The following is a 16948-nucleotide window of genomic DNA, read 5'->3' as shown; positions in this document are numbered from 1 at the left end:
GGAGTGCGTCTGTCACTAGCAATGGCCAAGATAAAACATGGGAGGAGGGGGTGGTCAGTGCTGAGTCACGTGAAGCATGCAACAGGGTGTGGTTGGGGCGAATCATGTGGGACACTCGGCCCTTTGAAAATCAATACTGAATAGATAAACCATAACTCTGCTATTTGGGGGTTTGCTAAAATTTGTTCGCAAACCCTCAATCAATGCTCATGGCACTTTCAATCATGTGTAGGTATGCATGGAGTGGCAAAAACAAAACAAAACAAAACAAAAACAAAACAAAAAAAAACCCCCACACAAAAAAAAGTCCCATGCTCCCTACTGGGGTCAGACAACATAAAGTACTTTAAGATGCTCTCCATAATTCAGTTGCCATAATGTAAGCAAATGTCTTTCTTCAGGGTCAGTCGTGTGTGTGTGTGTGTGTGTGTGTGTGTGTGTGTGTGTGTGTGTGTGTGTATGTATGTGTGTGTGTTGTGTACTTTTGTGCTGTTTGTTAGAGATTTTGCTGCTTAAAAGGCCCAAGCACAGCTCTAATGATTGAGAAGGCTGTGACTTGTCTTACAGAGAAACTGTTAGATAAGCTCATTCAGAATTTCAGTGCTGATGGCTGTGAGTCTAATGTTAACGCATGGGTGACAGTTACTAAATAAGTTGTGGACAGAAACACACACTGGGCGATGTTTTAATGGGTTGCCAATGTGACCAGATACTCATTAGCAGGAATCTAACTCTGCACTTTGCATTGGTGGTCCAGTATTCACTGGTACATTGTCCACCAGGAATCGGCAGAACATAACCACTGAACGGTGAGAATCTACTCCGGATGGCCACTTCTGTGGCTGCCATAGCATGTGCTGGCCTCCTTCTTGCTCTGAATTGTGTTGTCTTAACACTGGCACCATATTCCAGGTATCCTTTCAGGCTGTAACTGTTCCACCCATTGGGGCCTCTGCTTTTGTAAGCAAGAGACATGACTATCTCCTGATGTGGAAAAGGATGGGGCAGTTACCCAGGTAAGAGATCCTAGGTACAGACTCATCCAAAGGCCCAGACTTCAGAGTACAGGCTTCTACTCCCCCATCCACGGCTTCAAATACAATTTCAAAAGTTTCACTGTCAACTGTTGTTTCTATTCTAACAGGTTAGCGACTGGACTTTCTGGATTTCTAATTCAACTGTTACCTGTATTGATGCAGTCCTGTGCCTTGCATAGGGTAGATTTGAAGATCACTACATAACTTGGAAGATTTCTGAAAAGAGTCCAAGAGCTGTGTGTTCTTCATACTATGTGGTCTCATCAGAAGACAGGCTTTCTGGATATGTGAGGATTGCAGAGAAAGGATGCAGAACCCTCAGGTAACCAGAATCTTGGAATTTCTACGTTTACAATAGAAACTGTATGGAATGCCATCCCTACTCTGAGCAGCACACACCGAGCACACTTTAGCCTTTCCTTGCTGGCTAAAGGACACAGTTTATGAGGATGAGTTACGTCATCGGGCTGTAAAAGAGTATTATTCATTGGTGGAGATAGGGTTCACACCCCAACTCTTCAGTCACAGAATACCTCACAGCCACGGTGGTGTTGCCTCTGCTCTCAGGGCCCATCAAGTTCTGTAGAGTTTCCAGTCTGAACACCTGCCCCCACTGGGCCAGCCAGGCAGCATTTTCCAGCTTGGACCTTTTCTGTTCCCTGGCTGTGTCCAGAAGCTGGTGGACTGCTTCTTCCACATCTCTCCTGCACCCTTCCACTTTCGTAATGTCTGACTTTTACCACCCCACTTCCTCCTGCAATGGGTTAGGGCAGGAGTAGCATGGATTTATAGGAAGAGCCTGTGGACTGCAATGTTCTGGCCCAGGCCTCCATCCTCTGATTTTTCCCGTTAGAATGGATGTGGCTTCCTTATCTAAACCTCATTCTTTTATTCTGTGAAATGGAAATATGAGTAGCATCCAGTTCATGGAGTTGTTATGGATACTAAATAGACTAGTATATGAGATATGCAGAGTGCAGGCCTTGGCACAGTTTGGGGGAGACTGTTCATGCTATCATTGGGGTAGTGCATTTCATGGGCTCTAAGACTTTCTGAATATTCTGGAAGGTTGGTCTAATTAAAGTCTAATTGTTGAATGAGTGGGCGTTTCCCCAAACACTTGTGGTTAACTATAACACTGTTTTCCGGATTAATCAAGTTGCCAACTCCAAACCATCACCACTGTGGTCAAACAACAGGAGCCTGTTTCCAGGTTTGACACTGCCCAGGTTAGAGGCAACATGCTTGGAGAAACTGGCCTTTGACACAAAGCCAGAAGGGGAAGACAACTGTTTACAGACACCTGCCTGGCTGGGCAAAGGGTCCATGAATGTTTCTGGAGCTGCCAGAAGCATGCTGTAACTTTGAGAATGGCCAGGTACTAGAATGCTCCAGAACAGACCAATTGAACGCTGGATCACAGATGCAAAGGTTAAAGAGACTCTATATTCCTGTCCTATGCTAATTAAGTGTTCTGAAAACCACTAAGTGTCAGAATTGTGGATTCTGTACATCTATCCTCATTCGATCTAAATGAGATCAAGGTGTGCTATCAAAATGACCTTCCCTTCTGCATCAGCTGCTGCTCCTCTGACACTAGCAGCCTGGTCATTCCTCTGGGAGGAGGGGACAGCAATGGCTGTGAGCTGAAGAAGGGGCCTTTGGAGGCTGGTCCTCATTCTCCATATTGGCTTCCTGGAGGAATTTTACATGCTAAGATTTGGTTCCTAACATCTGAGGAAAGAAAATGGTATTTAAAGTCCTTTTTTCTCTTTTGGCTTAGAGCTCTGGACTATGCTAAAACTAAACTCACTCAATGTAGATGAAGCAGGGGCCATAAGAAAACAGGGGCCAAACTGAGACTCCAGGCCCAGGTCTGCTGAGTGCCAGCAAAGTGACTTCTCTTGGCTCGTGCTACTTATCTTAAAAGAAAAGTCAAAGTAAGCATCGAAGTTCCAGCACTGCCAGGGCCACATCCTAGCCCTTGCTCTAAGCACTCTACATGGACATTCCTGCTCACTCTTCAGTGACAACCACCTAAGCACTCTACATGGACATTCCTGCTCACTCTTCAGTGACAACCACCTACGAGTTGACGTTATCTTCATTTTTTGACATGGAAAACGAAGGCTTAAAAAGATGAAGTTGCCAGATACTATGCATCCAGCAAATACAGAGCTATGAAAGCCAAGTTTCTGTCTTCAAAGGGGATAATGAGTTTGATTTTTTTCCAATGCTGTCTGTGAGATTCATGTATAAACAACAGGCCATTTTCTTGTGTTGGAAGATGAAAACGAACCCCCTGTCCCCTCCAGGCAGCTAACTAGGAACTTATATATTACTCTGTCTCCCTTTCATCTTGCTCCCTTATGTGGTCTTACCTTGGCAAAAGGCAAGATGCCATCCAGGGCCATGGGAGGGGTAAGGGAGGAGGAGGATCTTTTCTTCAGTCTATTCTAGACTGAACCCCATGCCCTGGCCATGCCAGTCTGCACTGACAGTAGCCTTCCTTCTTCCTGGACTGCCCCCAGCAGGAAGTCCCTAGGTGTCTGAGAAGACTAGGAAAGCAGCAGGCCTATCCCAGCAGAGCAGAAACAGATCCCCCACCTGCCTCCCGCTATAACAAAGTCAGTAGGTAGGTCCCCTACCAGAGGGCCAGAGGGTCACCAGGAGCCTTTAGGTGTCAGGTCTTGGCATGGCTGACATGAGCTAGTAAAAAAGTAAGTGGCTTTCATGATGAGAAGGGGGCCATCCTTGGGGTCACTTGATGCCCCAACCATGAGCGATTCTTTCATTTCTTACTGCATCTGAGCAAGGGCTGAAAACAGGTAGGTTTATATCTGTGGCCATCTAGCTAGATTTAAAGGAAAATAAATTATGCCTCATCTGCACCCTCATAATAGTAACCTGTGGCTTTAAATAGTTACTTGTCCTTTGCATTCAGAAAAGTAAACATCAGTGATGGACTGCTTGGCCTTGAGATGAGAACTAGTATTTGCTTGCATACACACACACACACACACACACACACACACACACACAGCCACAGAGTTTCTGTTTTTGACAATGCTGGGCCAAAACCCCAACTCTTCCTTCTCTGGCATTCACTAAATAAAAGTGATTTAAAGTCTGTATTATTTTCCTGCAGATGATAACTGGTTCATGACATCAGACCAGTATTTATTTTCAAGGACACTGTGAGTGTTGTGTGTATGCGTGAATGTTCTTATAGATTCCTGTTGGGAAGTCCTTCCCACTCAGGGTCTTTCTGTGCTGCTACTCAGGGTGAGTGAGCAGGGCACAAGGGGAAGCAGCTTGACTATCTGAGTAGCTACTAGAACTGGGAAGGGATTGGTGTGTATGTTGGGATAGGGGTGGGACTGGGTGTTTCTTCTCCAGGGTCCACCACTCATACCAATGAGTTAATTCCTATGCAGTCGACCCTCTTCACAGTCAGGCCAAAGACCTTCACTTCGAGGCTCCTGAGTGACCCTTTATCCCAGGTTCATCAGAGCCAGAAACAGAATAGTGCCAGGAATAGCAGAAAGAATAAATAAAAATGAATGGAAAAATCAAGACCATTTCCTTGGTCCTGCTTACCCGCTAAGAACACCGAGAACCAAGTTAAGTACAAAAAATGACCCTATGATGATTAGTGTAACAAAATAGATCCAGGGCCAGTCCCTTCCTACGGCATCATTGACCTGGAAGAATGGAATGATAGTTAGTCAGGCACACACAGCAACCGAGCACGGCCAAGCGCCAGCCACCGGCTCCCCAGCGCTGAGCTGAGCAGCGTGGGACCCGGGATCCTCAATGTGCAACTCAGAAGGCCCAAACTGCCTGTGCAGCCAATGGTCAGAATCTGTGCTTGCATGGAGAATTTTTTTCCCGTTTTCCTGGGCCTGTTAGGGTCCTGTCTCTGAGGATTCTGCATTGAACGCAGTGGAACCTGGGACCTTGCTCGGCTGCATGGTAAAGAGGACACAGAAATGGTCAGCTTACCCGCTCAAAACACCGAGAACCAGATTTAGAACGAAAAAGGATCCAAAGATGACCAGACTGACAAAATACACCCAGGGCAACTCATAGCCCATAGCGTCCTGCATCTGGAAAGACGAAGGAGAGTTAGGACAGGGCAAGCAGAGTAGAGGGCGAGACAGACAGGCGGGAGTGTGAACAGATCAACAGGAAGCAAAGGGGCTCGCTCAACTGGGGTTTGGGTAAGTGGATCAGCACCTGCCATTATACTTGGCTTCCTCCCTATTTAAATTCCTTCCCTACAACCTTGACCTGAGCTATAAGGACCTGATCAGTGTCGCTCAGGAGTGTGTGTGGGGGTCTTGCCTGACTTCTCCTGCTGCTTAGTTTTCTGGAAAACAAACAGAATCCTAGTGCCTTTCTACTCACTTGTCTAGGAAGGTGGGCCACCTCACAAAACATGTTTTTTTCCATCCTAGAACGGGCTTAGCTCATTTGGGCTTCTATAGCTATTACATCTTAAGCTGTACCCTAAGGAGGGCTGACCTTGGGTTGTGAAAAGGGCCGGCTTTACTGACAGGGCTAGAGACTGAAGCTTATGTCACATGAGAAAGTGATCTCCATTCCTGGGGTCTGGGCAATAGAGTGCTCAACGTGAGTGGGTCACAGGCAGATGGGCCAGGTAAGGCAGTGCCCTCCCTGGCTTATGTGTCAGAGAAGGGGCCTTATCCCTGACACCACAGCCTAGATGGAGGAGGTGCCGAGCCTGTGACTGATGGGCTGATGGAGACACTCTGTGGCAAGTCACAAACACCTGCAGGAATTGGAGGCAATGGGAGACAGAACTGGCTCCTTCGGGGCTGTGGGGAGTTTGCTGTGAGAATCTCTTCAGAACTCCCTGTCCCCTGACTTCCACCCTCTCCCTACAGCTCCTGGATGTGGCTGTCAGATGTCCCCTATACTTCAGGCAGGAGGCAGTGTGAAGACAAGTCACAGGACAGTGTTTCTATCAAAGAGGAAATATATTCTGATTCAGCTTCTCAAATCTATTTCTTCTCATGTTTTCCAAGCACGAAACACACTTTACTTTTGGTTTACTAACAATGAATCCCAAGGTTGTCTTTTGTGTACCTAGCTTATAAAACTCTAGATTCTAAGGTACCAGCTTCCTGATTGATTTCTATCAGCAGCTTTCAAGATGTGGCCTCAAGTGCCAGTATCATTAGGTGCTCCTTTAGAAATGCTCACATTCCATCTCACCCTGGAGCTCTGGGGGGTGGTAACCGCTCTTACAAGTACTATAGATGAACTGGACGTGGGCTACACCACAAAGCTTGGGGACCCCCTGACACACATCATTGTCTTAATGCTACCAGTTGTATCTGGAAGGACGTAATAATGCATCCCCACGACACTGGGCCCTAAGATGGGGACAATTTGGGACAATCAACCAAAGCAGACTCCTAGGTCTTGTCTCACAGCCTAGGAGTTCAGTGTCGTTAGCACATCTGCATTAGGACTGTAGTCCTGGTCATCCCAAGTGATCTTCCCAAGGAATATGAAACACTGTTAACGGCTGCCTCCATTTGATTTCTATCTTTGTGTCTCAATTGAGTTATAGATGTGTTCTCTGTGTGATAGGGCCAACAATGGAGAAGCATTCCAAGGCCTGCCTGCTCTGCATGGCTTGCTGTTTTACGGTTAGAGACGTTGTGTAAAAAAAAATATGTGCCTGTGGCTTATTGGCTTGAGCTGAGTCAGTGCAGAAGAGTTCCCCACATGTCCACATGGCAGTGAAATACAATTTAACAATTTGTTGAGCATCCCTATTCCCACATGCCTTGCTCTATTTTTCCATAGCATTTATCACTTTATGACTGTGTGGGCTCCTTACATGTCACAACAGGCATTTGTTGTCTTAAAAGCCATAGTGTAGGTTTCATGGGCACAGGTGGCTTTGGTTTGTTTAGGTCACTGGTGAATCCCAAGTGGCAGGAGCAGTGCCTTGCATTGGATAGGTACTCAGGGAATGTTTGAGAGGGATCAATGAACGTAAGACCTGCTAGGCTTTGTACTGTAAATAGGAAGTCCCCGGTAGCTGGGGACATAGACATAAAAAGCAACGATAAAGACAGGGTAGGAGATGCAATTGGAGGAGAAAATAAGAAGTGGAGAGCAGGAAGTACGGAAGGACAGCTAGATGAGGCTGTAGAAGCAAGGGCCAGATCAGACAGGGCTGTGTGGACTTTGCAAGATGGCGTCACTGACAGCTATGGAACAGGAAGGAAGTCAGGGGGTCCAAATGACTCCGTGGTAGCAGTAGGTAGCCCTCCCTTCAGGACTTGGCCATTGTTAGAATTATATACATAGCCCTCCTGGCCATGGAATGGTTGTGAAGGAAAGAGTGAAATATCCAGGAAAGCAGCAGTGACTAGCTGAGGTGGGACAGTCGGTCTTTATATGGTTCTGTTCCCAGGGCCCTTCCTTGACCAGGAGGAATCGCTGAGCTAAGAGTACCAAGGCCACCGGACTAGAGGAACTAGAAGTTCAGTGTGTCTCCATGCTAGGAAGAGGAAAGCAAACGAGTCAACACAAGCAGGAAAGATGAAACAGAACTAGGGAGAGAAAGGCAAGGGAGCCATGGACCCAGCCGCAAGGCTTTGTCACGCCAGGGCCTGCACATGCCACTGTAACATGGGGCCTGCACAGGAGCCTGGTGCCTGCTCACTAGCATCCACCTTTATTCACCAAGTGCTTGCTGTGGGATGTGCAAGATGTGGGTGTTGCATTGGGCTAGAGGCTGTAGTAAAAGAACTGGGTGGAGAGCACCCCCAGCTGGGGTGCTAAGCACCTGCCAAGAGAGGGATTCTAGGGAAAGCTGGGCCTTGGGTGATGAGGACTTTTTTGTGGTTAACATAAGTCAGAAGCAGGCTCTCCCTTTTCCTCTAAGTGCTTCTGTTGTGTTTAGGGAGAGCAGGAAAAGCTGGTGGGAATAATAGACTCGCATCAGAAAACAGACAGACACAGCACTCTAGGCACCATGCCGCAGTGTGCCACCCCTCTGGAGCCCATACCTCTGGCTTCCTTCCCCCTAAACTGCCCTGCCGGCAGCACAAGCCCCCTTTTGCCTTAGAGGTTCCTTTTGGGTTCTTGATTAGTCTGGGGGTCCTTTCCTCTGGGTCACACAAGACTTAGCTTCATCAAGGACTGCAGTGGAAAGCACCACACATTTTCAGGCAGACTGGGTGGAGAGCACACATTTGTGACTGTCTCTTAAGTAGGGTGATGCTGGAGTGACATGGTCCTTATCTCCGATCTGGGAACAGATCTACTCAGAAAAAAAGAAAAATAAAGTCACCCCGAAAAGGGACCCAGCCTGCTGTCACCCTTATCTGGAGAGGCAAACAGGGCAGGTCTTGGGTCTGCCACAGAGAGAGCTCTGTGGCTTTCCTAAAGAAGGTGAGAGATGTCTTGGCTCCTCGTGCCCAAGGTCAAGCAGTTTTCAGGAGCCCCAGACCCGAGACTACGGATGGCTCTTCCTTTGCTGAAACAGACACAGAGCCTCTCTATTCAACCCAGACGAAACCAAGGGTATACTAGAGGGAAAATACCAAAGACCTTTCTGAAACTAGCATCTGAAAGACCCGTCTTGTACCTTCCTTAGGGGAAAAAAATAGGAGGCAATACCTCCACCATGAACTTCTCAAGGCCTCTCTGATCCAAGCTTATTTCCACAGATTTTCACACCATGTGTACCTTCTCTTCAGTACAAGCACTGTGGATCTAGAGACTAGATGGTTTCCACAAGTACCAAGAGAGGCCATTGTGTGTCAAAGAGCAGGTGCAAGTAATAAAAGCCACAGTGCTTCCCACTCAGTGTCTCTGGTGTCAGTGAATGTCCTCAGGGCAAGAGCTCAATGTTGGTTGCTCTTGATGACCCATGTTGCTTGGAACATGAGTGACCACCACATGGGTCACAGAGTAAGAAGCAAGTTGAATAATGCTCCAGCCCTACTCATTCTTTGCTGAAAACTCCCCAGGCAGCCAGAACAGTAAAAGCCTCATTCAGGGAGGCAAAAACACCCGATCCTAACATCAGGCAAGCCAGCAAACCAAACTGCATGCATTCAAACAAGCTCTGAAAGCAATGGGCCGGTGTCCTGACCTCATGCGGAGCGTATGAGCAGGGAGAGTGATATCCTAGTCTGAGCACCATGTTGGGAACAGCTGACTTACAGATGGAAGGACTGCTGGCAGGTGTATGGTCTTGGATGATGCCTGAAACTATATCCCACAGCCACCAGACACAGTGAGCAAGAAACCTCTGGGTATCAGAGCAGTTTCTTGGGTTTGCTAAGACAGTAAAACAGTTTACTCCAATAGCCAAAGCTACTAATGAATGCTTTCCCAAGGTATGGGCATCTGCTCTCTGGTTCCTTGTTCAGCCTCAGGACCAAAATTCCCATGTCCCCCCACCAGAGTGATCCATCACCTGTACAGCCCTGCCATTCTATCAGGGAGCCTTACTCCTTTGTGAACACTGCATGCCTTATATTCTGAACTCCTGGAAGGCAGGTCTTACTCTTCTCTGCCCCTGCTTCTGGGAACATAAGAAATGCTCAATAAATATACGTTAAATTAAATTACTGAACTGCAAGAATTCATCTAATACTGGTAAAATGAGTGAAGGGAAACAATGGATGAATGGATAAGTGAGAAAGTAGATGAAGACTTTGAGAGACACTAATTCTCCTCATTGTTGTGTTTATAATCACCAGCACACTGTTTTGGTAGCAGATTCTCTGTATTAAACAGCTATTTGGCTCAAAGGTTATAAAAGATTCCCACATCTGAAAAAAGATAAGAAAACCAATGGAGATGGTGTTTGACTCTAGATTTTACCTTCTCTTGGTGCTTTTGACATGTGGGCATTCTGGGAGCACATGGTGAGGTTTTGGTTTGAAGAGTCATTTCCTAAGAAAACTACATAGGAGCTTGAGTTTTGGTTTAGTTTCTTTTCCCTAGAAACATCTATTCAGCTATTTGGGTATTTAAAATGACCCCAGCTCTGGGAGTTCCATTCATTGCTACAGGGGGTCTTCACTGCTCCTCTCTGGGTCGTCTAGATTTGTATTTTACACTTGAAGGGAAAGGCGTCCTTCTGAGTGGAAGACCCACATGCCCATGTTCCCTGGGAACTAGCCTCAGACTGGTTTGAATCCAGCAGCATCCTAGCACTGTGGAGATCCAGCTGGTCCCATTTCTAGGGCTTCAAACTCAAGCTTGCATCATCACAGCTTGGAGAACTTCCTCTTTGGACACTAAGTTCCTAGCCGGGACTAGTGGAGGCAGCCTGGAGGGTTTTTATACTTAGAAAGACTATGTTTGATGCAGAAAAAACATTTTGAGATCTGAGTCTCTTGGTTAGTGATACAGATCTAGAGCTGAGGAGGAGGGCTGCCTAAGGGAAAGAGAGGAGGAGAGAGAAAGAGAATAGAAAACGAAATGGCCACAGAAAGGTCAAAGTCATTAGAGGCAGGAGCACTGAGCTAGGAGGTGCCTCCATCATGAATAACCACCAGAGCACACAGTCTCAATGTGTGTGCGCGTGCTCACGTGCACACACAGCTCACATAAGCACACGTGTGCACACCATAGTCTGATTGCTTTGGAAAGATGCTGGGAATATCGAAGTGAGAGACATCCTCAGATCCTGGCGCTCTTTCACCTCTGACAATTTTTCTCTCCTTAGCCTGAGCTCCATCACACCCCCGGGAGAGAAGAGGGTACAACACAGCTGCTGGAAATTGGTGGTTACTGTTGTGTGCTCCTTCCCAGTCCTCACTCTGGCTGTCACCGTGACAGCATCTTAGGGTCACATCTGGCTGGGATGGTATCAATGACTTCCAGTGAGGCAGGGGGAGGGAGGGAGAGAGGCAGATCAGAAAAGTACACCAGCGCCATCAGCAAAGTAAATTAGACTTATTCCCTCCTGCCTGCACCTGCCCTCAATGTGATGCTACAGCTGGCTTTCCAACAGCGACCGAAGGCATGGGCCGAGACTCCCACGATGGGACTCTGAAGCCCAGCACCGTACACTCATATGGTCTACGGCCCACAGGTGGAAATTTGCAAAGAGACCTTTCTCTCCATGGCTCATCAGGACAGGAAGTAAAAGGTCCTTTGTGCAAAGTAGAAGGGATAGTGAGGGCCACTTAGGAGGTGGACCTGCTCTACTAAGTAAAATAATTTGTTTGTCTAATTATGGAAAAACTCAACTTCCATCTTCTCCTTGTCTTTCAAATGATAGAAGACCGGGTTCTTATTGAGAGCAAGGCTGAAAATGTTCCCCAATGTTTCCTTTTAGTTTGAGGAAGATAAGGATGACAACCAGAGTTGTCCGCTGACAGGACATCGACACAACAGCCCTGCCATGCACAGGTTTCTGTGTTACTCAGCTCGGAATCTCCTCTATTCTCTAGACCCAGCTTCTTTGGCCAAATTGGATCTTAGTCATTACCAAGTCCTCAGTGCCTAGAGCACCCTGGCTCACAAGGACACCCAGTAAACACTTGCTGGGAACAAGGTAGGGGCAAGCTGCAAGCAGTCACTTCGAGGGAGGTACAAACTTCACAGTGACACTGGGCTCTGAATGCTAACAGTGATGTCAAGCTGGGAACGGGAGGCTTTGGGATTTACAGGAGACGGCACACGTGGGTGCACATGAAGACAGTGGGAAGCGACATCTCTGTGCAGCTACAAAACTCGCTTGGGCTCGGGGAGAAGTCAGCACTTCTCTTGGCCCTGCTTTGCTTTCTGGCACCCGGACACGGGCTGTTCCTTTGCTTCTCTCTCGCCCACCCTGCTCTAGTTTGTAGACAGGAGTACGCAGCCTCTCAGACGTTTTCACCAGGGCTGAATGGATCTGACTGTGTGAGAAACTTGGGAAAGATGTTATTTTCAAGACTGGCAGCACGCTTTATTCACCCAAAATCTGAAGAGCAACACTGGATTCTGGCAAGTCATTTCTCATGCTGAAGTGGGAAACACCACACCACAAAGATGGTGTTTTCTGTGTTTCTTTCTTTCTTTTCTTTTTTTTTTTTTTTTTTTTTTTTTAACAAATAATGGACTCCATTCTGACAGACTGAAGACAGCTCAAATATGGTATGTGTATTTACTGGCACTTCAAGGACTCAGTGGTGGGCAGAGCAGTGGTGGCTAGTGAGATCGTCTGATGGCCATTTTTAAAGTTAAAGGAAATATACTCAAGATGGGTTGGCACTCAGAACGTGTATTTCTAAATATGCATTGCACATTGAGCAGAGAAGTCTCTGGCTGACTGTGAGAGGGACTTTGATGGAGTAGTCTAATATGTTAAAACTAACATGAGAATCAAAACACAGCAGCATGCCACAAGGCTACATAAATCAGTTTTCTTTGTGGTGTTTCCTTTTAGATCAGACCTGACTTTTCTCTGAGAATTCTGCCTGTAGCTTCCTTTTAGGTAAGAGAGAGGTAAAGGTGAAAAGCAGAAGGAATTCCAGAGCAGGAAGAGGAGCTGGATGGAGCTCTTCTGCCAGGTGCAGCCCAGCTCATCTGCACGGCATCAGCTGCACACCAGTGGCCCAGACCATGGTTGGCAAGCTAAAGGGGACCCTCGCTAAGGCTGGTAGTGAGGGGGGGGACCTTACAAAAGTGGACACGCCAGGCTTTGTTCCTCAGGAAAGTGCTAGAACAAATCAAAGACATTCATCAACCACCATCTCAGCTTGTGGGGGCACGTGTGACCCGATATCATGGGTAGGAAGATGAGATGTCAAGAGAGGCCTCAGGCCCTCCGCATGCCCACCCTCTAAGTGCCCCATCTGCGTACCCAATATAGCACGTCTGTCCAGCCCTCCATGGTGATGCACTGGAACACCGTCAGCATGGCGAAGGCGAAGTTGTCGAAGTTGGTGATGCCATGCTTGGGCCCGTCCCACCCGGGCCTGCACACGGTCCCGTTCTGACACTGCCGCCCATGGCCCGTCTCCAAAGCACAAGGCGAGGGGTCCTCTTCTGCTGGAACATCACCACCAAGGAAACAGGAGACAGAAGGAGGAGGGGCAGTGATGGGCAGAGAATGAAGAGAAGAAGTTAGAGAGAAAAGTAACAGGACAAGGCTGATGAGTAACCATAGCACCCGTTGTACACATTTCGTTTGGTGCCCTCACACGGGAATTAAACACACATGAGCCCAGACATTCATTTCAGGGGCACAATGACATAGGTCAGTATTTTCAAGCAAGTGTTGTGAACACGGCATTTTAGTCACAATTGACCTCACAGACATCAAGGTATTGCCTAGTCTGCCATAGCATGGCATCCTGTCCAAGTGGCCAATTAGAAAGTAATAATGATGCATCCATTTCAAGTATACGCTGTTCTGGAAAGCAGAAGACAAAGTAAGGAATTCAGAGTTTGTGAAACCGAGGGTTTTATCTTGCTGCTGTAGAAGGTAATGGCAATAACAAACAGAAGACCCGAGTCTGAACAAACAATTGCCTCTGACGACGGCGAAAATGCAGCTCCAGAGAGAGAATTTGCCTGTGGTTCTTCATTTAGAGATAATAAGATACCCAGAATCTTCTCTTCTTTTATAAGGATCCAAACCATCACAGTGGGATTATTTGGTCCGTGGGATGCAGGCTGTTTATGGAAGATGACTGGCTGGATGGCTGTTGGTGTCTGAGGCTCCTAATTGAAACAGTTTACTCTCAAGAAAAAGAGAGGCAGAGAAATGTTAACCCTTAACTGTGAGAGGATTCTTAGGAGAACGGAGGCTGGTGCTGTGGTTCAAATGGTGTGCCAGTATCTTCCTGGGGACAGCAGTGGCACCCACCACTTCCTCTTCTACGCCACTCCCACGTCCTTGTTTGTGGTCCATTCTTGCTTCTGTCTCCAACTCCTAACCAGCTGATTTGTTTTCCATCTTCAGAGCTGGCCTTTCCTTTAAGAGTCATAGAAATAAAATCACACCCGAAGAGGCTCTTTGTATGCCCCTCTTGTCTGCAGCACAGTGCTTCTGAGTTCAACCACGCTGTTGCATCTCAGTCCGGCCTGTTCCTTTGTGTTGCTGAGCAGTGTATTTCACTGCATGTTTATACATTCTCCAGATGATGGGCATCTGGCACACTCCCAGGTTTGGGCTGTTCAGAATAAAGCTGCTTCCTGGCTTATTCTCTGCCTGGTCCTATATTCAGTGACCAAGGGGAGAGGTCTACATTACTGATCTCTGAGCTGTCTGAGGGTAGCAAGTGTCCATACCATTTTCTTATCCACGGTCTGGCTTCCAGAGGCTACATAGTAAGGAAGCTGAACTGAACTACCCCACATTACAACTTTTTTTTCATGATTTTTAAGATTGTCAAATCTTTAGAGATGTGGATTTAAGGCTGTTGAAAGTAGAGAAATGAAAGTTATTTTCAAACCTAAATAATACATTAAAAATAGCAAAGCAAAGCTCCTAAAAAATGAGAGTTGAAAAATGGGGAAACCAAGAGCCAAAGAGACCATTAATTCCACTCTTATTCTGGAACCAGCTTTCTAGAGTCAGAGGGAACAAAAGAGAGAGTGAAAAGATAAAGGGAAACTTGCATTTTGCTTGTGTTTATTTTTCACATAAAGATGCCGGTATCTATCATACCGTGGCTCCCAGGTGGACAGTCTGTCCCGGATCTTCAGTTACTAAAACAGTAGGAATGAGGAAGGGGTGGGGTACTGCCAAAGCCAGCTCTGAGTGCTCACGGGGAGGAAAACGGATTTGGCAAATTTACAAAATATGTTAGAAAAAAAAAATGGCACCAAGGGGCAGTGATCTCGCGGATAGCGGGAGGAAAGGAATGGGCTTCAGGAAGATCGTCCATAGGCTCAAAGGCTGCTGTGCTATTTTAAATCTCCCCTGAACAATAAAAAAAAAAATCACAGAACAATTAAGAAGCAGCGATGATCCAGTAAAAATAGGTATCTATAAAAAGGAACACTTGAAAAATGTGAACACACAGATCAGCAGGTCCCAGTGACATGCACGCCAGGGTGAGGGAAGTAAGCTGAACCATGGGATGTGCTGGTTTTCTTCCGCAGGGTCATGAGGGCCTAGGCAGGAAAACAGGAGAAATAAAGCTATGTGGACTATACACTTTAGAACAGAATTGAAGAGAGTCGTCAGTGTGGAAAGATCAAATTAAGTCTTTGGTAAAATAAAGGAGGTTTAGAAACGGACTCAACTTCGGCAAGAACGGGATCCTGGGGGAGCTTTCGGCAGTGTTCCAGGGAAAAACCACCAAGACAACAGCAATTACATTTTGTAGGTCTCATCTTGAAGGACAAAATAGAATGGTAGTGATTTCATTGCTAGGTTTAGCCAACACATTCTGTGCCAGTCTCAGGGGTAATTACCGTGCTGGGGAGAGCTACTGAGTGCCTGGCTCCAGATCCACTGGACAGATGGGACACCAGAAACAAAAGGTATCGGCATATGGCAACTTATCTGCCGAGCAACCAGGAGGATGCCTTGCAGTTGCTGGAGAGATTGCTGGAAGACAGCCTCTTTTGAGACCAGCACCATTGAACGCTGGACATAGAAAGAGAAGCCTAAAGACAGAACAATAGCTCCCTGGCAGGCTCCAAAAAAGTCCTTGCAGGGATCTTACAAGAAATATGGATTAGAAAGTTTAGAAGAATATAAAGTTCAGTCTGTGAAATAATACCAGAGTTTAAAAGAAAATATATATACATACATATACCATTAATATTATAACGAAGACTCACTAAGCCTTTTGTAAAATCTAAATATGACAGAAAATATGTTAATTAAATCTAAAGTCTAAAATATAACAACAACAACAACAAACAAAATAAAAACCCAAGCAAACAAAACATTCCAAAGGTTCTATAGAACTCTGCAGCACACCCATGCTGGTTCTGCAGGGTTTTGGACTTCCTTGTCTACAGATAGGAATGTGACAAGATCCCTGTAAGTTGTCCCTTCCTTACTGGGAATACTCACCTCGTGGGAACAAAATGATGGGTTTTTTTGTTTGTTTGTTTGTTTATGTTTCTGGGGAGAAGCTAGAAGACCCTGTGTTGTGGGCAGACAGTGTGAAGAGTGAAGAGGGAGGAAGTGGGAAATTCAACTGCTCTGCTCTGAATGTGAGGCTGCTGCAGCCAGGAATCCTTGACCTCTTTCCCAGTAGTGGCTCTGGCTTCTACAGGAGCCTCATGGCACCTTTCTGGGGGACATCACTCTCATTGCCCTGACACCCTGGTCATTTGATTTCCACCCAGCAGACTAACTGGCCTCTGAAGCTGCTGGATAGGGCTTAAAAACCCATCACAGAAATGATGTCCTGAGTGTTGTGGAAGGGTGCATGAGGTAGCTCCAATGATTTCCCTGATCCTGTTTACTACCAAGGCCAGTATGGCATTAAGTTGACTCCTTCAAAAGTTGAAGCCCAGTATGGTCTTCTAAGGACAGATGGCTTCTGGAGATGGTTTTCTACAGGACTTCTGGCTGTGCCCTAGGAAGAGGTCGCCATCTTGTTTTCTTGGACTATGATACTCCACCATTTTCCTGCCATTTGAGGCTGCGGAAGCCCAGTAACAAACCTCATGATTGTAATAATTATTCAAGGCTGCATTCTGCTCACAACCTTGCAGGACCCTCACCAGCAGAAGAAGAATACTTCTGCCATCATCTTTCCTTTAAGATGACAGAGATGGCTGAAGGTCTTAAGCAGCTCTCCATGGCTTCATGGTACACCACATCAACATTTGATGGCATAGTACAGTCGCTGCCTTTGGTTCTATGACAGAACCTGTCTCATTGGTGAGTGTCCCACCATCAGTCACTGCCAACTTGATGGGGAAACACTGAGATTCTGTGTCTC

General features: G+C 46.6%; 1 protein-coding gene across 20 annotated transcripts in view; it reads right to left on the bottom strand.

The window, feature by feature from the left end:
* Cacna1c (calcium voltage-gated channel subunit alpha1 C) overlaps positions 1–16948 on the bottom strand; it is a 659151-nt gene that overhangs the window by 152841 nt on the left and 489362 nt on the right. For 19 of the 20 annotated variants that reach the window (XM_037204209.1, XM_037204213.1, XM_037204211.1 and 16 more), the window contains exons 7-8: positions 12895–13082; positions 5043–5146 (exon numbers count right to left, since the gene is read on the bottom strand). In XM_037204209.1, coding sequence (XP_037060104.1) covers positions 5043–5146; positions 12895–13082 — 292 coding nt within the window. The remainder of the gene's footprint in view (positions 1–5042; positions 5147–12894; positions 13083–16948) is intronic. The other variant, XM_037204210.1, reaches the window with a different exon arrangement.

This window comes from Peromyscus leucopus, chromosome 3 (assembly GCF_004664715.2).
Source record: "Peromyscus leucopus breed LL Stock chromosome 3, UCI_PerLeu_2.1, whole genome shotgun sequence".
Classification (NCBI taxonomy): domain Eukaryota; kingdom Metazoa; phylum Chordata; class Mammalia; order Rodentia; family Cricetidae; genus Peromyscus; species Peromyscus leucopus.
This window is presented reverse-complemented; position numbering and strand designations above follow the sequence as displayed.